The following is a 22,471-nucleotide window of genomic DNA, read 5'->3' on the forward strand; positions in this document are numbered from 1 at the left end:
GACAGACCACCTATCCCAGACAGAGGTGAACATGTGCAGAGGGTTACGTAGGAATAGTAAGAAAGGACCTCATTTTCCTCACAGATTTTTGGTAGGCTCACCTCAGAAAATCAATCCCTAGAATGAAGGGAAAGCAACCTAGACGTGCGAGCTCATTTGTTTTCTTATTCTTCTTTGGAAAATGGAATGGTGGTGTGACTATCTTTTGGCTATTCCTTATCAATTATTGCTCCACGGTGAAAGGAGCAGGTTTGAAGAGATCAGTTTTCCTTGCGTCATGTGGCTTTTGGTTTTGTGTTTCTCTCACAATGCCTTTAAATCACATGTCACGTCTGTTTGGTAATCACTGATTTCAGTAAATATTTACAAAGCCCCAAGTACTTTGCCAGGTACTGTACTAGGCTCCAGGGAACAACAGTAAACAAAACTCCCAGCTCTCAATAGGTTTATATCAAGTGGGGAGAGACGCCAATAAATGCATAAAATGCACATTATCAGATGGTCATAAATGCTATGAAGAGAAATAAAAGAGGAGTATGGGAGATAAGCAGGAACCAGTTGTAAATCCAAACTTTACTTTGGAGCTATCAAAAAATATTCCGCTTCCCTCTTTTGTCACTGCAGGTTGTTGTGTAATCACACGAGGGATGGCTTCTCAGCTGACTGCAAGCCCCTTTTTTTTAGCTCCCGTTGCCTCTCACCTTCTCCCACCAGGCACTTTCACTGGATATTCCTAAAAGTCACACAGTTATGGGATCCCCAAATAACTTGAACCTCCAACAGCCCTGTCGTACCCCCCCGTCCCCCCGCTCACCCCCAGCCCAGCTGTTTCTGTCAGGCCCTGCGTCTGAGGCACCAGGGTAGATTTTAAAAAAACACCAACAAACGCAGGCCATCCCTGTGTGTGAGCATCGTCCACCTCCACAGCTTTCTCATTATTTCTGAGACAGCAGAGGATGTGCCAAGGGTCCAAAAGGCACTCGGTTACGTGAAAGAATTTAGAGTAGCTGAAGACTAAAATATTAAAGGAGATGAAGCAAGTCAAGGCGGATGGTACTCTTTCCGGCGGCAGACACTAGGGCTCAAATCTGAATGAAAACGTGGCGAGGAAAATGCAGATTTTTCCTTCCTTTAATTGATATGGAAAAAATCGCCAGGGTCCCCCCGCGCGGTCCCCGCTGAAGGCGGCCCGGCGGCCATTCAGGAGAGGCCGTTTCGCCACAGCTCTTTTACTGCACACAAAGCCTCCTTGTAAGTCCCTCTGCTGCCCCCGAATCACCACGTTCGGAGTAAGACAAATAGCGCTGCCGCTCCCGTCAGGCAGCCAGACAATAGGGGCGGGCGGGCCCCTCCACGCCACAGGGCCAAACACCGTCATCTTTGTTTCCACTGCATCCCTAAAACGAAGTCTCCGGGTCCTATCGTAGCGAGGAGGACGTGGCGGCGGCGAAAACGACTGCGGACCACGGCCCTCATTCGTTCCTTTCCGGGGACAGGGACGTGGCGGCCAGCCCTGGAAGTGGCGGGCGCTGCGCGCTGCCCGCGCGCTTCGTCGGCTCCCCTCGGCCGCAGGAGGCAGCGCGGCGGCGACGGTTGACGCCGCGCCCCCGCCGACGACGCGGCGCCCCTCCGCCCCCGCCACCCCCCGGGCCCCGCGGCCGTGGCGGGAAGTAGCGCCGTCCGCGCGCGGAGGGAAACGCCCGGGCGGCGCGGGGTGAAACGCCCCGGGCACGCGGCGCGATCGGGCGCCCGCGCCGTGACGCGGCCGCAGAAACGCGGCGGGGCCGGCCCTCGGCCGCCGGAGTCCAGCCCGGCGTGGCTCCGGAAGCCCGCGGCCGCCGCGCCTCCGCTCCTGGAAGTGGCCGCTCGGCGGGAGCAGGCAGCCGGGGAGGCCGGCGGCTGGGGGCGGCGGCTCCGACGCCGGGGAGTCTCCGCGGGGCCTACGTCCCGAGCTGTCTGGCCCGAGGCTGGCCAAGGCCGGGCCCCATCTGCCCCGTCGAACCGGACAACAGGTGCCACAGGTCGGGCTCCGGAGCACGGTGTGCGGAGCCGCCAGGCTGCCTGAGTGGCAGGAGTCGGCCCCGGGCCCCTCCCCAGACTCCACTGCTGGGCTCCCTGAGCCTTGGGTCCTCCCACTGTGAAGCGGGACGGTTGTGAGAACTGCAGGTGAGAGAATGCGGGTAAAAATGCCCCACGTCCAGCATACATAGTAAGTTCTCCAAAATAGGAATAAAAAGGGACGCACTCTTCATACGTGGATGGACCTGAAAAACTTGGTGCTATGGGGAAAAAGGTAACCACGGAAGGCCTTAGTCTGTATGATGCCGTGTATATAAGAAATTCTAGAAGAGGCCAAGCTGTGGTGTCGGAAAGCGGTTGGCCTGGGATGGGAGCAGGAGCGGAGGAGCAGGGGAGAACCCTCTGGGGCGTGATGGGACAGTTCCGTATCTTGATAGGAGGGGTGGCTGTGAGACATGTAGTTGACAAAATTTATCTCACCGTCGTCTCCACGGGGGCGAATTGTAGTATAGCCAGGTTACCCCTCAAAAAAGGGGGGAGAAAAGAGTTAAAAGTAGTTGCTAGGGATAGTTGAGGAATAAGGGACGTGCTGGTTTACAAAATCTGAGACCTAAATGTGTGCCCCCTCTGAATTGAGGGGCTCCTCCTCCCCTAAGAATCAGTGACCACCACCCCTGGGAATAGCTCAAGTCCTAGAGGGATACACTGGACCAGACCCGGTTTATTATGCACCTCCCCAGATTTGCTCAGTCGCACCGCCAAGCCCCCTCTTAACTTCGCGCTCAGGGCAGAGGCCTGGCCTCTGCTTCCATGGCTTCCTCTTGGGACAGCCTCCCCTCCCCTGTTGAGGGTCAGGCTTCAGCACTGCCTCTCATACCATGGTTCTGAGGTAGAAGCCACTGGCTCCTTCCATCAGTCCCAGACTCAGGTGAAAAACCTTGAGGTTCAGCATGCTCTTGCTTCCCAGGCAACAGCGCGGACAGGTCATGTGGCGTACCCAGAAGAGCGGAGCATTAAAGCCCCAAGATGCAAATTTGCGCCAAAAAGGACGGGAAGTAAGAAGTAGCCAGCATATAAATTCCTCCCCTTTTTCTCCATAGACAGGTCTCAAGACAAGATGGTTTTGTATGGTTTGTCTGGAAGCGCTCCTTTGGGACTGAGCAATCAGCTCTACTTTCTAGTGAAGTTGTTTTCAGCTCAGTGATGTACTGCTTTGTATTTGCTTCCTTTGCATTTCCCTTTACCCTTGCTGCCCTGGGATTGTACCTCCTAATAAAGTCTTAGCACTTAAACTTGGCCTCAGGCTCTGCTTTCTAAGGTAATCCTTTAGCAGCATTTGGCTTTAGGTCTGTGCCTTACTGAAAATTTCACAGCCACGATAACAAACAATTACGGTTATTTTTGGTTCTGGCTTACTGTCTTGTTAACCCTAAACTACTTTAAAAGGCAACCAGTTACGACCAATACTGAATACATAAATTTATATATACGTGCCTCTGTTTAAAGCTGGTAGAGATAAAAGTTTGCTTTTCCATTTATTGGTTCCTAATGTCTCAAAAGAAAATTCCTAGAGCACAGACACTTATAAGTTTTAAACATTTGGAAGCTTAAAAAACTTGAAATGCATGTAGGTGCAAAAGAAATATATGTATATTTCAAATATATTCAAAAAATGTTTTCCATCATCATAAAGTTACTAGTTGGGGGGTGTCTAGTTATGTTTTTGGTTTATTCATAAAGCCATGTTCTGTCTTCCCTAAAATTTTATGTAAAAGCCTTTTGAAACAACTTTTTCTGGAATGCTTTGCAAAACAATTTTTCTTTCCATTATTTTAATTATTGAAGATTTAAGTAAGTTTGTATTTTTAATGATAACAGCCACTTGCTTTGTGGCCTGTGTTTTTGCAACTTTGTCAGACGTTTCTCTTCCCTCCCACCTGGCTTGCCAACCATCTGTAACTTGATCAACAGTTACTTGAGATGGGACTCGTCAGGGTCATATGTTAAAAAGGACATTTCCACTTTCTTGTCCGTAAAATCCTTCCTTTCCTGGCCACTTACATGCTGTTACATAGTTACAAACACGTGGATCTGATGATCTTCTGCTACATATGTTGGCAAAGGTCACACTTGCAAATCTGCCTTTCTCTTGGCACAGTATTTATTACTTCTTTTTATTGCTTATAATGTGGCCTATCAGAGTGTTAAAAATTATTTTTTTATGAAAGATTTTATTTATTTGACACAGTGAGAGAGGGAACACAAGCAGGGGGAGTGGGAGAGGGAGAAGCAGGCTCCCCGCTGAGCAGGAATCCCTATGCGGGGCTCCATCCCAGAACCCTGGGATCATGACCTGAGCCGAAGACATTTAGCTGACTGAGCCACCCAGGTGCCCGAAAAAATTATTTTAGAAAAAATGTTCTGCCTTCATCTACATCATCATAGTGAATTGATTTTTGCAGAGAAAACTTTGTCATCCTATCATGTGAACAATTTTTAATCTTTGCACTTGAAAAATCTGCATTTCTATTTGGGATTAATTTCAATTACAAGCAAATATGAAGCCAGGCTGTACACAGAAGGTATGTAAACACATTTTCACAAAACTAAACATTATTTAAACATATCTTCAGTTACAGTAGGCAGTATCAGAGGACATCCCATTAAGCAAATGTGAGCTACTCTTTAAGTCCTAGCTTAGAATCAAGAAAACTTGATTCTTTTCAAATATGGAAAGGCAGATGATGTTCTAGCAAATGCACAGATTTTATATATACAAATAGATGTTGTCCCCTTCAGAATAGGCCATAAGCTTGCTGCAATTGTATTTCCATTACTCAAACATTTAAAAATTTCTTTAGAAATGTGCCACAGGAGACTAACATTTCTTTAAATGACATCATCCCATCAGTGATAGAAAATCTTCCTCCTCTGAGATTAGATTTAATTTTTAGAAATACCCAAAGTCATTTGAAACCAGACCAACCTTAGTAACATTGTTTAGCAGGAGAAAATTCAACAAGAAAGAATAAAAATAAGTGAACTGAGTAATGCTTAAATTAACTTCGAGAAAAGGAAAACTAAGGAAAGATTGAAGCAGAAATCAGTGAATTAGAAAACAAACCAAAAACACAATTATTGATCAATTCCAAAAGTAATTTTTTTGGAAAAAATAGGAAGAAAGTAGAGAAATATCTGGTAGACCTATTTAATAAAAAAGAGAAAGTGTAAATTAAAAAGGAGAAAGACATAATAGCTATGGAAAAGTTTTTGGGTTTTTTTTTTAATTATATGAGAATACTATGTGTAGTTAACTACATGCTGTTAGATTTTTTTTTTTCCTGGAAAAACATGAATCACCCACACTGAATCAAGAAATAGAAAAAAATAAGTAGATCAGAAACAGAAGAAATCAAAAAAGGCTCAGCCCTGTAGGCAAATCTTTGCAAATTTTTAAGGACATATAATTCTCTTTCTAAATACATAAAGATATAACAATCTAACCCATTTTATGAAGCAAATATAATTATTATAAAGCCTGTCAAAAATACTACAAAAGTACACTCAGAAAATACAAACTCATAAGAAATTCAATGCCAAAATTCCCCTTGAAAATATGACAAAATCAGGGGCATCTGACTGGCTCCGTTGATGGAGCGTGTGACTCTTGATCTCAGGGTTGGGAGCTCAAGCCCCACATTGGGCGTAGAGATTACTTAAAAAAATAAAATCTTGGGGGTGCCTAAGGTGGCTCAGTTGGTTAAGTGTCCAACTCTTGGTTTCAGCTCAGGTCATGATCTTGGGGTCATGGAATTGAGCCCTGTGTTGGGCTTCACACTCAGCAGAGTGTCTGCTTGAGGATTCTCTCTTTTCGTCTGCCCCTCCCCACCATGCTCTCTCTGTCTTGAATCTTTAAAAATAAATAAAATCTTTTTTAAAAAAAAGAAAATAGCAAATTATTTTCAATGAAGCTAAGTAATTTTTAGCATGAACAGGTAGATTTTGTCCTAGAAATGCCAGGAATTTTAATAACACAATAATTGAAGTAACATATCATACATTAAGTCACATATGAAAACCCCTATCATGGGGCGCCTGGGTGGCTCAGTTGGTTAAGCTACTGCCTTCGGCTCAGGTCATGATCCTGGAGTCCCAGGATCGAGTCCCGCATCGGGCTCCCTGCTCAGCAGGGAGTCTGCTTCTCCCCATGACCCTCTTCCCTCTCGTGCTCTCTCTCATTCTCTCTCTCTCAAATAAATAAATAAAATCTTTAAAAAAAAAAAAAGAAAACCCCTATCATGTAAATAGGTGATAAAAATCTAACATTCCTGATGAAAACAACAACAAAATTTTTAAAAACTTCTTGGTAAATACTAAACCAAGAGGTAACATCTTATCCTTTAAGGAAGTTTTGTAAAAATAATGCTAAGGGTTTGGAAGAATCATTTATCCCCTTTTTAGAATGCTAGGTTTTTGTTGTTTTTATGTTTTGTTTGTTTGCACATCATTTCATGTGATGATAGTTGGATTACAAATGCTTTTTGCCCATTTTCTTTTTCAAAGGCACCCCTAGAATATTGTGCTTCCTGTCTCCTCTGAAGGAGGTTCACTTGATTTAGCTCATTACAAACCCAGGGGCAGATACGCTTACTCTCCCCATTTTCCAGATTAGGAAGGGTTTATCTTTGTGACTGTATGTTCAAATAGGCAGCAAACTGAAATATCAAGATAAATCATTCTAAACAAAGTCATTGGAGAAGAAGCCAAGGCAAGTGGACAAGATTTAAGAAAGAGGCAGGTGTTAAAGGTACCTGCCAGTTTATACGTGTGCTCAGCCAGGATTCTTAGATCCTGCTCCAACCTTAGCTGTCACAGACCATGCCCAAGGAATATAGCCTAGCATTCCATAGTTACTAAATGAGGACAGGTCCCCGAAGGCCCAGGCCTGGGAGGAGATGAAGTTGTGGACGTGAACTGATGCCTACACTTGTGCTAACACTTACTGGGGCTTAAAACGGGGACTGTTCCAGGCATGTTCTGACCTCGTAATATGCATGAATTGTCTCATGTAACCACCACCAAACAACCCCACGATTTAGGTACTTTTATAATGTCCATTTTCCCCATTAGGAAACTGGAGTCCAGAAAAGTTAAGTAGCTTGCTCAAGTTGTCACAGCTAGAAAACAATATTTGAACCGGGCAGTTGGAGCTGGAGCCCAAGCTCTTTGGCCACATGTAACCATGTATAAAGTCCTTTCATCCACAGGAGCTCATTTGACCCTCACAACTTCGTGAAGTCAGGAAAAATTCTCCCCAGTGTACACCAAGGCAGTGGGAAGCCAGAAATAAATGGGTTATTGGAATTAGTGATCTTTTTTTTAATGATCTGAAAGAAGCTGACAGGAGCATGGATAAGCATGTGATAAGAAATGACTTCAGGGAAAACAAGGCTTCGAAGGCTTGGATCAGAGAAAGAAGTGCCCTAAACTTTAAGTAGATTAAGCATAAGCTGCATGGACGGGAAAGGAGCTGGGAACAGCTCTCCTTTTTACCAAGGGGAGGTTATCCTGAGCACAACTAGCTTCGGACCCATCAGCTTTGTAACGATGTAAATATAACGATGCTAGATGATAAACAGTGAAAGAAGTCCCACCCATCATGTCGAACTCGTCTCCCTTCCTGAAATACTAGCTGCTACTCCGTGTCACTGTTGGTCTGAGAAGCCTGTTGTTAATTTATGTCTCTGTTTATGTACCTGGCCTTTGCTAGTTCAGATAACAAGGCTAGCAGTTGTGTAAACCACCAAAACAAAGCTCCCATTGCACAATAGGGTTTTCACCTAGTTTTTAAATACAATCATGATAATAAAGTTTAGATGAATACTTTTAGAATTTCCTTACCTATAACCAAAATAGTATTAGTTAACTTCTGAACTTGTTGCTTGCTTTTTGATTACATTATTTTTTATTCTGCAATGTTGCAAATACAAAGGAACTTCACAAGAAGCATACATGTTCTGAGAAACTTTTATAAAATAATCCATGTTAAAGGCACTGGAACTGTATTTAAAAGTAGGAAAATAAAGAATTCTTTTGCTATATGACTCTCACCTTACCTGATTTTGTTCAAGTTTTAATTGATAGGTATCAAAAAAGATCAATATATCCTAAACTCATTTCAAAATATTCTTAAAGTCAATATGTACCATCAATTACAAGGGAAATTCTTTTACCTACTATAAATTACAGTATTAAACTCAAGTTTTATGTAATGTATCAGTATCATAAGATTTGTCTTAACATTATCTCTTTATATATTTTCATAAATAAATTTCCGTCTAAATTGTCTCTCAAAAGTGAGTAAATTCAGGGGCGCCTGGGTGGCTCAGTCGGTTAAGCATCTGCCTTCAGCTCAGGTCATGATCCAGGGTCCTGGGATTGAGCCCCACATCGAGCCCCACATTGGGATCCCTGCTCAGCGGGGAGTCTGCTTCTCCCTCTCCCTCTCCCCCTGCTTGTGTTCCCTCTCTCGCTGTCTCTCTCTGTCAAAAAATAAATAAAAAATCTTTTTTTAAAAAAGCGAGTAAATTCCATGTAATAAGTCCTTCCTAACTTCCCTTTCCTGCTCCAAACACACATTCTTCTATAATTTTTGGCCATCAAAATCTTTCAGTGACCTGTAGCAACCAAACAGGTTTCCAGTATTTGATCTCAAATAGTTAAAAAAAAAAAATGGGGGGATTGTTCAGACTAAAATATTTGGCTATGCCTCAGGGGAAAAAAATAAAAGGCACTCTTAATCCATGGTTCTAACAACACTGTTCTGATTTTTTTTTTCTTTTTTTTTATTGCTGGTGCTGGCATGAATGAAATGTAGGATGATTCATCTCATGAGAATTTGAACGCTGGTGGAAAACTGTACAGAAAATCCAGGTGAGCTGAAAGAGAAAGAGATCAGGGATTTGTGAGAAAATTCAGTCAGAACTGAAGAGAGGCTCTGTGAATGCCGGAAAACAAACATAGCTGGCAGGAGCTCTAATATTTGAAGCCTGCTAAAGGCCAGTGACATAGGACACCAGGATAGCAGAAAAGCCAAGGGTGAAAAGTTTCTGAGCTGGCTATTAAATAGACGTAACTCACGGACGAGTGTGCCCATGTGGGATTTTAATTACTCAGACATCTGTTTAGCGAAGTGTACTACTAAATAGGGATCAAATACAGAGATCAAATTACGTGGGGAGGAGAGTGGGCATGACATTCATGACTCAGAAAGGAGAGCTATCGGCCAGGGGAAAATCAATCCCGGCTTTACATCTCACCAACAGAGAAGCAATTATTTTAGATGTGGGGCTGGTTAGCATCCTAGGTCATGAATTTAATTAAATAACCCTCGAGTGGCAGAAAACAGAACAAACCACTGTATTTAACTGTCAGTAAGACATGCTGCAAATAAATGGTCCAAATTCCTCCTCTCTTCCTTCCCTCCTCCCACACAGATTTGGTGTAGTTTTCTCTTAAATTCACAACTCTCTTCCCCTTCCTGATTTAGCCCGCCCTTCCAGCAGAGCCAGTAAACTCATCTAAGTAGATGGCTTGAGCCAGAGGCAGGATTTGACTTCGACATTTTCACAATGAGATGCTTGGGAAGATGGAGAGAAGGGGCATGGATTCGGTCTGAGTTCCCTCCTCAGGCTCAGTGAACATGGCTGATAATTCAGAGAAACAATCCCGGAATCAAAAGAATTCTGTGGCCCTCTTGTTGGCAGCACCTTGGAAAGAAAAGAAGCTGAGGGAGGGAGACTCAAAACAAGTAGTTGGAGCAAGAACTGTTGGAGAGATTCCTAAGCAGAGAAGAGAGGAAGACATTCAGCTTTTTTTTTTTTTTTTTTTTAAGATTTTATTTATTTGACAGAGACAGCGAGAGAGGGAACACAAGCAGGGGGAGTGGAAGAGGGAGAAGCAGGCTTCCCGCGGAGCAGGGAGCCCGATGCGGGGCTCGATCCCAGGACCCTGGGATCACGACCTGAGCCGAAGGCAGACGCTTAATGACCGAGCCACCCAGGCGCCCCAACGTTCAGCTTTTAAGATGAATATTTAAAACCCACCCTTCCTGGGCGCTGCCCCTGGCAGGCCTCTGCTGAGCTCCAGTCAGCTGTCCACGTGCAGCCCCTTGCCTGTAGCTGAAGAAAGGTGATTCTTCTTAGAGACTTCACCCCAGCTCCACTCACTTTCCTTCCTGCATCCCACCTCTTCCTTCGGTGACACCATCATTCTGGACGCTGGTTTCCTCTACAGCACTTTGCTTCCATTTGCAAGTGACAGAAACCAAATGGAGAGAACCTAAGTAAAAGTGCAGATTTACAGGAAGGATACTCAGGGCCTCGTGGAATGCAGGGAAGAGAGGAACAGCCAAGCCTTCCTCTGGGAGACTTCGCCCAGGAAGTCCACTGGTTCCTCCAAAGCCCAGCACCAGCGACTCAGCCACTAGCCCCTGCTCAATGTTTCTCTGTGTCAAACCCGAAAATCCCCATAGAGTTTGATTCACACCCTTGGAGTATGCATTCAAGCTCACACAGTTTAATAAACTCTGAGAATTATTCTACATGGGGGTTCATTCCTTTGAAACTGGGCCTTTTTGCTATCATCTTAAAGTCCTAAGAACTACGTGAGGCAGCACTAACTTGAGTTGAGGGGCTGTGGCTGACAATACAGCCAGATTCCAATGCCCAGTGTGAACAGAATGGCAGCAGTCTGGACAGAGTGCAGCTTGGAAGGAGCCTCTTCTTGCTTGGGCAGGCTACTTCCCAGTGTCCTGGCCAAGGTCCCTGCTGCCAACAACCAGCATGGCTCAAGGAACTCTGCAGTGACTCTACTGATCTACTGAGGGCCAGGCAGCCATGCTAAGTGATATGTTGGATACAGAGATGAATGGTTCCTGACCTCGTGCTGCTGAAACCCAGACCGGTATCTCTCATGTGAGCAGCAATCTAAAGACTTCTAAGAATAATTTCCCACATGAATACTGTTTAACTCCCTCCCTACTCCCACCCCCACCCCTGCCCTTGGATGAGAAGCCCAGAGATTTTTCCTGAGCTGTGAGGCAACCTCATCGTAAACGAGGTTATTTCACCTTTTATATTCAGAGCCTTCGTTAGGCTAAATCAAGGAGAACCAAGATGACTTTACAATTAACCACTGCCAGGTGTCACTTACTTGTAGATGTGACTTGGGTGGTATGATGTTGCGTGGGTGTGGAATTACTTTTGGAAATACAACTGATGTTTTCTTCCCCATCTGAGTAAGTTAGAAGCTTCTGATTAGCAAGAGTTACTAAGGCCAAAGAGAGGCTAGCCAGGGTTAAATGTGCAAAGTGTCTGAAACTGTGGTTTGGGTTTAGATCTGAGAAAATTTGATGTTCTGGTTTGGTTTGGTTCCAATTTAAACTAGTTGCCTAAGTGTTCTTAAGCTTTGGGGGGGTTCAACTTAAGGTGTTAATTTTAAGAGTTAGCAAATTATTAAGGCTCATTCAGGTTGTGGGTTGAGTATTTAATTCAGTTTATATTTGTGGTAAGGATAGAAAAGGTCTGCCTAGGAAAGAGCTACAGCTGGGGAATGGGTGGGTGCGTTGGCCCTTGGCTTTGAAGAGGCGCGTCCATTACAGTTCATCCCTGCTTAGACCCAACTGCTGCTTCTTTCCTTGTTTTATGAAGTGTAGTTGACACTCCGTGTTACTTTAGTTTCCAGGTATACAACGTAGTGGTTCAACACCTCTATATATTACGCTGTGCTCGCTGCAGGTGTAGCTGCCATCTGCCCCCAGATTACGCTCTTACAGCACTGCTGTGTTCCCTACGCTCTACCTTTCCTCCCCGGGACGCATTCATTCTGTCACTGGAAGCCTGGGCCTCCCACTCCCCTTCCCCCATTTTGCCCAGCCCCTCGCCCTTCTCCCTTCTGGCAACCATCAGTGTGTTCTCTGTATTTGTGGGTCTGTTTCTGCTTTTTATGTGTTTCTTTGTTCATTTGTTTTGTTTTTTAGATTCTCTGTATAAGAGGAATCATATGGTATTTGTGTTTCTGTGTCTTATTTCACTTAGCATGATACTCTCTAGGTCCATCCATGTTGTCACAATTGGCAAGATTTCATTTTTATAGCTGAGTAATGCTCCAGTGGGTATATATATGTGTATGCATGTGTATGTATATATGTACACACATTCCACGCCTTCTTTATCCATTCCTATATTGATGGACACTTGGGTTGCTTCCATATCTTGGCTGTTATAAACAATGTTGCAGTAAACATAGGGGTACATATATCTTTTCAAATTAGTGTTTTCGTTTTCTTTGGGTAAATGAATTACTGGATCATATGGTATTTCTCTTTTTAATTTTTTGAAAACCTCCATACCGTTTTCCACAGTAGCTGCACCAGTTTACATTCACACCAACAGTGCACAAGAGTTACTTCTCCACATCCTCACCAACACCTGTTATTTCTTGTCCTTTTGATTTTAGCCATTCTGACAGGTGTGAGGTGATAGCTCATTGTGGTTTTGATTTGCATTTCCCTGATGATGAGTGATGTTGAGCATCTTTTCACATGCCACCAACTGTTTCTTATAATAAGTTCATCCACCTAATAACCAGCAAGTCTAGGATTCTGGTTGGCCTTTATTGCTGGGGAAACTTACAAGACGTTTTGTGGGAAAACTACAGTTGCTACAGATGCAGTGGATCTCAAGCCTTCAGTAATTGATACTTTATTTCCTTCTCCACCACCCATTCTAGATTTGCCTCAGCTAGCACCCATGTTGGTCGAGGGATATTGCCTGGTAGGTGACCCAGGCCCTCATCTCCAAGAGTCTTAAGACCTGGTCATCATTCCCATCTTAGATCATGGCTTCTGTTCTTATCTGTTTACCGTTAAAACTGGGCATGGGGGGCGCCTGGGTGGCTCAGTTGGTTAAGCGACTGCCTTCGGCTCAGGTCATGATCCTGGAGTCCCGGGATCGAGTCCCACATCGGGCTCCCTGCTCGGCAGGGAGTCTGCTTCTCCCTCTGACCCTCCCCCCTCTCATGTTCTCTCTCTCTCTCTCTTTCTCTCTGTGTCAAATAAATAAATAAATAAAATCTTAAAAAAAAAAAAACTGGGCATGGGGGCGCCTGGGTGGCTCAGATGGTTAAGCGTCTGCCTTCGGCTCAGGTCGTGATCCCAGGGTCCTGGGATTGAGTCCCGCATCGGGCTCCCTGCTCGGTGCGGAGCCTGCTTCTCCTTCTCCCTCTGACATTCCCTCTGCTTGTGCTCTTCTGTCTATCTCTCTGTCAAATAAATAAAATCTTGGAAAAAAAAAACTGGGCATGGGAGTATCAGGAGACTTCATTGGATCATTTGTGTGCCAAACATTGTTCCCTCTCTGCATTCTGTAACAGAGCTCTACCTTTTGATGATCAGAATCAATGATCTTTGCTAGTTTAGTCACTCCTTTCCTTCCTCCTGGTCTCTTGGCAGAAGGAGACTGAAGTGACTAGAGTTGCAGCCATCGTATAAAGTACAGTGGGACTTTGTGTCCACTGATGAAGCATTACCCCTCTGAGAACAAAACCTTTTGACCCACAGAGTCTAAGGTTTTGGGGACAGGAAGCACAAACTTTCCAAGTGTACCACTGGGAACTCTCCAGGTATACCACTGGGAATGCCACCTACTTTCCCCATGGTTCCTGGACCCATATATTCTACCTGTTGGGGACACAGTACCATCTAACAGTTAAAGGTTTAGGGTGGCATCTCAACCTCAAGGCGTATCATCTCCTAGCTGGAGCCTCAGGTATGTCTTTAAGAGGCCATTCTACCCTTCTGTCATGCCAGTGATTTAAGATGCAGTATGGGATTGGACCTGTGTACTAGTGTACTCTTTGGTCCAAAGCAGTGTTGTATGGGATCTTGTGTCAGTAGATCAAACATTCTTACTCCTCAGATGGTGATGTTGGCTGGGTCCTGTAGATAGAAAAGGAAAACTAATTCTCAGACAATATAACAACCCTAGTCAAGATGAACACAGAGGTCCACTGTAGTCAGTTTACCTCCAGGTGGTTGGTTGGTTGCCTTAAGGGATGGTGTTGTAACTGGGGGGGTCAGCATTCATTTCTCTGATTGACAGGTTGGATATTTGGCGGCAGCAGTGGCTGGATCAGCCTTGGTGAGTCAAAGCCCTGTTCATAGCCACCGTCCGCATTACCATGGCTACTCCACTTAAGTACCCATTAGTGCTAGCACTACAGTAGCTGATGAGAGACTGGCTGGGTCATGAATGTTGTTTAGTGCCTACCTGATAGTGGCACTTTGATATGCATGAACCTGGGACACAACATTCTTCACACTTTGTGTCCACACCTTATCCGTGATATTCTAATATTTCTCCTTCCAAGCCTCTGGCCAAATTGCCACTGCATTTACCACTGTCCATGAGCCTGTGTATATTCTTACCTTGAACTGTTCTTGTTTCCACACAAAGCGGACAACCAGGTGCATCGCCAGAAATTTTCCTTCACCACTGTTTTCAGGGCCCACCTAAGTAGACCTGCAGTGCAGCAGCCCCTTTTTGGCTTACATTCTTGTGCTGGGCCAATCCATCTGTAAATGAAGGTTGGCCTTTCTCCTCTTCTGTCAGCTGGCCATAAAAGACACCCCCATGTAGCCACAGTCGTGAGCTAGTTGTGAACCCATAGTTGTGAATGCCAGCACAATAGTGGTAGAAGACGTGGCAATCTGGGCCACCAGCTGGAACCACTGACTTGTGCCCTCTGGCCCTCCTGCCCATGCCCAATCCTGGATCTTACATTCCCATTTTATGATGGATTGCTGCTGGGCCCACCCAAATCATGACCTGATGGGTCTGATAGAATCTAGTCCATGATTATCTCTGGTTGCAGAGTTAGTTACTTGATGTCCCATGGTCAGTTGTTCTGTCTTCAGTCAGGGCCCTCAGTCTATAAGAACTTCTCAAATGGTGTAAAGTTCATTACTATAGACGGTATGACCCTGCTCCCAAATCCCAGAAGCCTATGCTCTGGTTCCCCTATTGGGATTAGCAGTAACTTTGTACAGCATCCTTTCCCACCACAGATCCCTCTAATACCACGGGGCCTGCTGAGTGATCTGGCAGGGCCCCTTGTCCTGGGGCCTACCCCTGCTGCAGTGCTCTGTCACCCACTAAAAGGATGGGGGCAGTATTTTGAAGTGCATGGGAAATAGCCCCTGAATACACTGGATGAGGCATTTCAGGCTCCATCCTCATGGTGACCAGCCTGTCCTTCAGTCAGTTGGTTCCAGATCTGAGAAATTGACTCAGGTCTGGAAACTGGGCAAGTGACCGTGACTAAGCTGCCCTTAGCCTACTGACCATCCATTTTTCATTTATTTTTATTTTATAAATGGATACCCTTAATGACTACCTCTAGAAACACCAAGTTCCTTTAACTGTCTTCATGGCTATCTACAGATTGGATCCTTGGTTGCCACTCCAGTTTTGCAACTCATTGCAATAATTGTACACACCTTGCTTCTTCTGACAGTTAAGTATTCACCTGGCCTCCATTATTTCAGGACCCCATCATCCCTACTAAGGAGCTCAGTTTTCTAACACTGTCTCCACCAGTCAACCCTGGCATGGGAAGAGCATTACTACTGAGATTCTCAATGGCTGTTACCCTCTTAACAGTTCATTTCTTACCAGCTTGGTAAATGGGGTGTTCTCTGGGCTTCTCTTAGAACAGAGTCTGCCAGCCAGTGGGTTTTCTGGTCCTATCTAGGGTCTGTGCAGCAGCATGCGCAGCCCTCAAGTCACGTGATACCTTCGTCCCGTCTGCCATGGCAGATGCAGCATTTCCACTTCACTTACTATGGGAAGTCGCTTCCTCCAAGCTTCCAAGAGCCATCCCAGCTCCTAGGGTCCTTGCCAAGGAGATGAATCCTGTATCCTGAGAGAGTTCCCATTATCAATAAACTCTCCCTTACCCAAATGTAGTCAATCTTCTTCATGATTGGACTGCTAGGTATGAAAATGAGCCAGATTTTTGCCTTTTGTGTACAAAAAGGTCCTAAAATGACCCCTTCAATGAAGGCTATTTGGCTAGAAGAGAGAGTACCCGTCATATCCCAGCCCAGGTTCTGGGATGAAGAAAGGGTAGCAGAGCCCCATCAGAGTTGCTTTCCAGAGATCTGCCATTTTGCATTAACAATGTAATATTTTGGAACCAATTTTTAAAATCAAGATTAAAATGCTATATGGATCATTCCAGAACATACTTTGATTTTGCATATATATGTCCCCTATTTGGTCTTTCGGTTTTTATAAATGCCAGAATAATGGCTTAGTTCGTATCTCTGCTAACTTAAATTGCAGGTTTTACTGTAGAACATACCTCTCTGTGTGGGAAGTGGGAAGCGAGAGAAGTAGTAAGCTCAAATGTTTCCAGGCTTTGTAACAAAATAGAGATGAACTATTTATAGAGATTAACTTTGACTCCTTGACTTTTTTTTAATGAATTGCTTCATACAATAGCATTGTTTACCTGGAATTTTCTTCCAAACCCCATTTACAAAAGTGAAAAGAAGAGTAGCAAATATGATCTACTGAGCACGTATGTGCACAGTTGTGCAGGTTGTGTACTGCACAAGGGCACCTACACATCTAAGGGGTTGTGGTTCACATCATAGAAATCATTGATTTGCATATTTACTAAGAGAATTTTCCAGCAGATGGCAGTAAAGTGTCTTAATCTAAAAATCAGAATATTACAACAATTTCTGCTAGATGAAAGTAAAGTGTCTTGAGGAGAGTGCATCTTTTTCTAATTACGCAAAGACACCATATAGTTAGTGCTGTCACTGCTTACTACATGCTAGGCCCTGTGCTCATTCACCCTGTTTAATCCTCAGGATCCTATAAAATGGGTACTATTGGGAACTAGCTGAAGGCCACTGAGTCAGGGTATAGAAGTTTTGAGATTCTAAAATGGGTCTCTAACGCTAGAGCCTGTGCTCTTCTACACTAAATGATGGTCTTTCAAGGGTGCCTGGGTGGATCAGTCGGTTTAAGGGTCTGCCTTTTGGCTCGGGTCATGATCCCAGGTGCTGGGATCGAGTCCCACATCAGGCTCCCCGCTTAACTGACAGCCTGCTTCTCCTTCTCCCTCTCCCTCTGCCTGCCGCTCCCCCTGCTTGTGCGCGCTCTCTCTGTGCCAAAGAAAGAGAGAAAGAGAGAGAGAGAGAGGAAGGAAGGAAGGAATGGAAGAAAGAAAGAGAAAGAAAGAAGAAAAGAAAGAAAGAAAGAAAGAAAGAAGAAAGAAAGAAAGAAAGAAAGAAAGAAAGAAAGAAAGAAAGAAAGAAAGAAAGAAAGAAGAAAAAGAAGAAAGAAAGAAAAAGAGAAAGAAAAGAAAGAAAAAAAAGAAAAGAAAGAAAAAGAAAAAGGGAAAGAAAAAGATCTTTCGGTAAAGCAAGGTGTAGGGACTTGAAGAGACGTGACCACAGAGGGCTGCACTGCCATGATGCTCAGCCCAGCCAGCCACTGGTGCTCCCGCATGCTTACAACAGTGCTGGGTGGCACTGGGGACAGAAAAGCACAGGGCGCTTCATCCAAGAAAAAGATCATACTTAAGTTTATGAAGAAAAAAAAAAGGGAGAATGATAACATTCTCTTTGGAATTTTGATTACACTTGTGTGATTTAAACTATATGTGCTACAGAAATTCAAAAAGCAGAGAAGTCAATAACAGGTTACAGTAGTTCTCAAAGGATTGGACTTCTTTATATCCAAAAATACTTTGAGTAAATACTTACCATCAGTAATGTATACATTCTATATTTTCGTATAAATTTTAGCAGGAATGTATTACCACCAATTCTGTATACATGGGAAAAATTATAAACTTTATTTTAATATATAAATATCTACACCAACCCACCTTGCAAAATGTTATATTTTTAGTGTAATATTGATCCAGTGTTGTAAAACTGATAAACCATAAATAGCACTCAATTTAAAATCTCTGTAGCATTTAGGGGTGCCTGGGTGGCTCAGTCGGTTAAACGTCCACCTCTTGATTTCAGCTGAGGTCATGATCTTAGGGTTGTGAGATCGAGCCTCGTGTTGGGCTCTGTGCTGGGCGTGGAGCCTGCTTAAGATTCTCTAACTTCCTCTCCTTTTGCCCCCCAACCTCGCCATGTGCACTCTCTCTAAAAAAAATAAAAAATAAAAATAAGAATAAAATCTTTGTAGCATTCACAAAGTCATAGCTTCAGTCATGAAGCGGAAAGAAAAAGACATTAAACTTCATGGTTTGTTTTAATAGAATCATTTATGAACTTATGAAATAAAATGTCTGCTAAAAAACCCCAAAAATATAAAAGATAAAATCTCTATAGCAAATACTAGTCAATCATTAATAAAAGGAGCCCACTTATAAATATTTTATATTGATCCTTAATTTACCACCGAGGAGACCTTTCCCCTATTAGACCCACTAAAATAAAATAAAATAAATGAAAAGGCTCCATCTTTTGTGAAACAAGCTATTACAACTTTTGCTTTTTATTTTAAAACAGCACGGATAGCACGAACACACTTCTCTAAAATATCTGTACAAAGTCTCAGGGAGGTATCTAGGATTATGTCAGCTTGTTAATGACAATTATTTTCTGGGTTGTGAGATTTGGAGTGATGTTTTTGCTTTTTTCTTTATCCTCTCGTATATTGCCTAAATTTTTTAAAAGATTAAATACAATAAAACTTACCGTTCTTTAAAGCAATATCACTGAATATTATCTAATTTTATGCCCTGTGAGGTCCTCTTAAAAACAAAAGTGGGGCACCTGGGTGGCACATTTGGTTAAGCATCAGACTCTTTGTTTTGGCTCAGGTCGTTATCCTGGGGTGGTGAGATTGAGCCCTGTGTGGGGCTCTGCGCTCAGTGCGGAGTCTGCTTAAAAAATGCTCTCTCCCTCTTCCTCTGCCTCTCCCCTCCCACTCTTGCTCTTTCTCTCTCTCTCAAATGGTTCTTTTTTTAAAAAACCCATAAGGGGACGCCTGGGTGGCTCCATCGGTTAAGCATCTACCTTCGGCTCAGGTCATGATCCCAGGGTCCTGGGATTGAGCCCCGCATCAGGCTCCCTGCTCAGCGGGGAGCCTGCTTCTCCCTCTGCCTGCTGCTCCCCCTGCTTGTGCTCTCTCTTGCATGCGCTCTCTCTCTGACAAATAAATAAAATCTTAAAAAAAAAACATAAGTATTCATATTACTAGAAAAATAATTGCATAGCCAAATCATATTTTAAAAGTCCAAAGTCCCTGAATGGACTGGTAAATGTAATAGTTACAGTTATGACTGTCATTTAATCCTTTTAATCTCTGAAACAGAGTAGCTACAAATCAATATTCTCTAGACAGTGAATTTTGTGGCAAAATAAGCTACAGTATACACCAGCCTCAACATTCACTAGCACCTAACTTAATCAGAGTTGGTGATTTGAAAACAGACAAATCACTCTTTCAAGGTTAGTTTCTGAACTTGACACATTGGAATAGGGATGGCCTCACCCAGGAGTTTAAGGCCAAGGTTTATGTTATGCAGGACCTCAAATCAAGATTAGAAATGAGCAAATCTAATCCTTTAAGGGGGTAGTTTGAGAGGAAAAGATTAGAAAAACAGGTCAAAAGCAACTAGAATTAAAAACTTGAAAAGAAAAACAGGACAACCTCTTGTAAATATGAGACTGTCATTTGCTTTTACATGAAATATGCCTGTTTTGTGTTCAGTATCTTGTGCCTATTTTATTCCCTGGGTCTGGGCAAAGTGTTTCTATTAGAAAACTCCATGAGGGCAGGCAATGTAGCTTTTCTTTATCATAATCATTTGGTATCAACTCCACTTACCTAAAAGGATGTGCGCAACTGCCGGTCAAAATGTGTGATCTGTTATTGACTGTCAAGATTCCCCTTCGTTCATATGTCAGTTTGCACAGAATGGAACAGTTTACAAAACTGTTACCTGTATCATTGGAGGTTAATTCATAAGCATCTTAAGAGTAAGCTGAACGAATATTATCACTCCTTACTCTGTAACAGATATGTTTAGAACCTAAATTTTCAACATCTCTCTTCAGCACCACTGATATGCACCTGTTTTCATAACAAGCAAACTGTATGAATAAGTTTCAACCAATAAGATTCAAGTATCCTATTCCTGAAGTTGTAAAAATAAAGTGCTGTTTTTTAAGCTAAGTGAGATATCTAGGGAAGATCATTGTAAGGAATGTCCTTCTAGATCAAAAGACAGACACACACACACACACACACACACACACACACACACACACACACCAACTAGCCAGGACTTTTAAACCTAATCATGTAATCCCCAAGGTCAGAAGTACACCACAAGAAAAAAAGGCAAAGGAGATTCTAATGTTGTTTTTATTTAAAAATTGTTTTGAAACTCCCTCTCACCTCCTTTCAGCTCTCTAAGTGAAAATGCATGCAAAGTCTAAGTCTGGTGGTATTCTTTTTAAATTATTTCTTAAATCCCTGAAAATGTGGCTTTTAAAACTTGGGGAAGTGAAGCGAGGACAGGGTATACTGAGGACCCCTTTTATTTGCCTGCGTACTTGTTTTTTCATGAGCAGGGCTAGACTCAGAAACTTTTCAATGAAATGGGAAGCATGTCTGTAGTGGAATAATGCTTAATATTGACTCCCTCCTTCTCCAGCCCCATGAAAGGTAAGGAAGAGTTTCAGGGAGGTGAGAAAAGAGCTTAGAAAATTTGCCATGAAGAGGAGAGCTTCCTAAGTTATTAGGAGAACCTGACAGGTTATCCATAGATTCCCTGTGTTTGGATAATGCACTGATGCAAAGAACATCAGAGTCTCTTCCAAGTGCCCCATACTTCTGTCATTAGTTTTCTCTTCTGGCTGTTTCCCGTCTATGTCCTGCTGAGGAATTTGCAAGGCCAGTTTTCCTTGCCTGTGTCTAGGAGGAATTGGCCAAAGTAACTAGAAGTTTTCAACACCATCTTTCATCTATATGTAGTTGGGGGTGTAAGTGTTTGGGGGCTGTGGAGAGGGGTTTAAAAGAAAAATAACAAATGCCTTAAGACCTTTTAGTATCTTCGAAAAATTTACCCTTAGAGCAAATCCTATGCAAATGACCAGTAGTTCATCTATTCAGACCACTAATTTTTCAAAGTATTACATAAATTTAGAAAATATTATCCAGAGGTATTTCACACTGAATAAATCTAGAATGCACTTAGTTCAAATATTTAGAAAGAGCTTTAACAACTGTCATTCATAAATACTCCATTGTGAATTAGAGTATGAAAACAGAACTTTGCTTAGTGAGTAAGTGGTTGATAGCTGTCCACTCTCTGCAGAAGTGTATCTGAATATCCAGGGGAATAATACCTGAAAAAGAAAATTTTCTATTAGATACTTATGAAAAGGTTCAGCACAGCAGGCACAAAAGATGCAATATAAGATATTTATCTAAATTAATTCTATCAGTGAAACCTCAGATATACTCGGAATACTTATGCTCCAGTAATGCTTTGTGCATAGGGTTAGAGACTATCAAGGAAGAGAACACCAACTCACAAGACTGTGCTACATAAATAGCAAAACATTGAAAGGCTATTAATGCAGTGGCACAGAAGGGGTATTTTCAAAGCAAGATACTTGGATCCAGGGCTAGTGTTTTATTACAGAGACTATTTTTATTATGTTAAATGACTGGTGTTGCTTTAGTGATCATAGCTAATTGTTTTTTTCATAAAGTAGACATTACTAATCAATGACTGCATTCTGATTGCCTTACAGATTATTCTCACTGTATGTCTTAATCAGATCTGGTCACCAATAAAAACAAAAATTTCTGGGAGTATAATTCACATTAAAGAACTACTTAATAAATGGTTTACAAATATCCCATCATACAAACTTAGGAAATTAGTCATTTTCATTGATTTGGGGCATCTATAGTACTAAAAATTTATATTTATAAATTGAATGTTTTATAAAATAGATAGTATAAAAGTATTAAATATATTGATCAATGTATTATGGAATGCTTCATATCTATGGAAAGAATTTATATGCACATAAAAGTATGTCAAATAAAATTTGTCAGGCATTCTAGAATATAATAAACAAAAAGTCTAAGTGTAATTTAAAATTTTCCAAAACACTCAAAATAATTAAACTTCCTAAGGTATTCTCTCCAGATAAAATCTAATGTTTAAGATTTGCTTTGTCCTTGTTAGTTATCTTTACCTATCCTCAGATGCTTGACTTAAAAACTCACAACTTGTATACTAATTTTTCCCACAATTTGTCAAGTGGAGGTGAACAAAACAACAGTATTTTCTGTTAGAGTAAATAGAGTATTTATAAATAGAGTATTTA

The 22,471-nt window shown here is 42.6% G+C and overlaps 1 protein-coding gene and 1 long non-coding RNA gene across 4 annotated transcripts in view; one reads left to right on the forward strand and one right to left on the reverse strand.

The window, feature by feature from the left end:
• The first annotated feature begins 1,751 nt into the window (after positions 1–1,751).
• The window catches only part of LOC141371257 (uncharacterized), a 47,476-nt gene continuing 26,756 nt past the window's right edge, over positions 1,752–22,471 (forward strand). Inside the window, exons 1-3 of one of the 2 annotated variants that reach the window (XR_012376065.1) lie at positions 1,752–2,166; positions 8,897–8,952; positions 14,181–14,219. This is a non-coding gene — a long non-coding RNA (uncharacterized lncRNA). The remainder of the gene's footprint in view (positions 2,167–8,896; positions 8,953–14,180; positions 14,220–22,471) is intronic. The other variant, XR_012376064.1, reaches the window with a different exon arrangement.
• SPAG6 (sperm associated antigen 6) overlaps positions 20,472–22,471 on the reverse strand; it is a 62,057-nt gene continuing 60,057 nt past the window's right edge. For both annotated transcript variants that reach the window (XM_025891970.2, XM_025891903.2), the window contains one exon: positions 20,472–21,475. In XM_025891970.2, coding sequence (XP_025747755.1) covers positions 21,356–21,475 — 120 coding nt within the window. In that variant the 3' untranslated portion in view covers positions 20,472–21,355. The remainder of the gene's footprint in view (positions 21,476–22,471) is intronic.

The sequence above is a fragment of the Callorhinus ursinus genome, unplaced genomic scaffold, assembly GCF_003265705.2.
Source record: "Callorhinus ursinus isolate GAN/ISIS: 27379988/994484 unplaced genomic scaffold, GSC_fseal_2.0 scaffold63, whole genome shotgun sequence".
Lineage (NCBI taxonomy): Eukaryota > Metazoa > Chordata > Mammalia > Carnivora > Otariidae > Callorhinus > Callorhinus ursinus.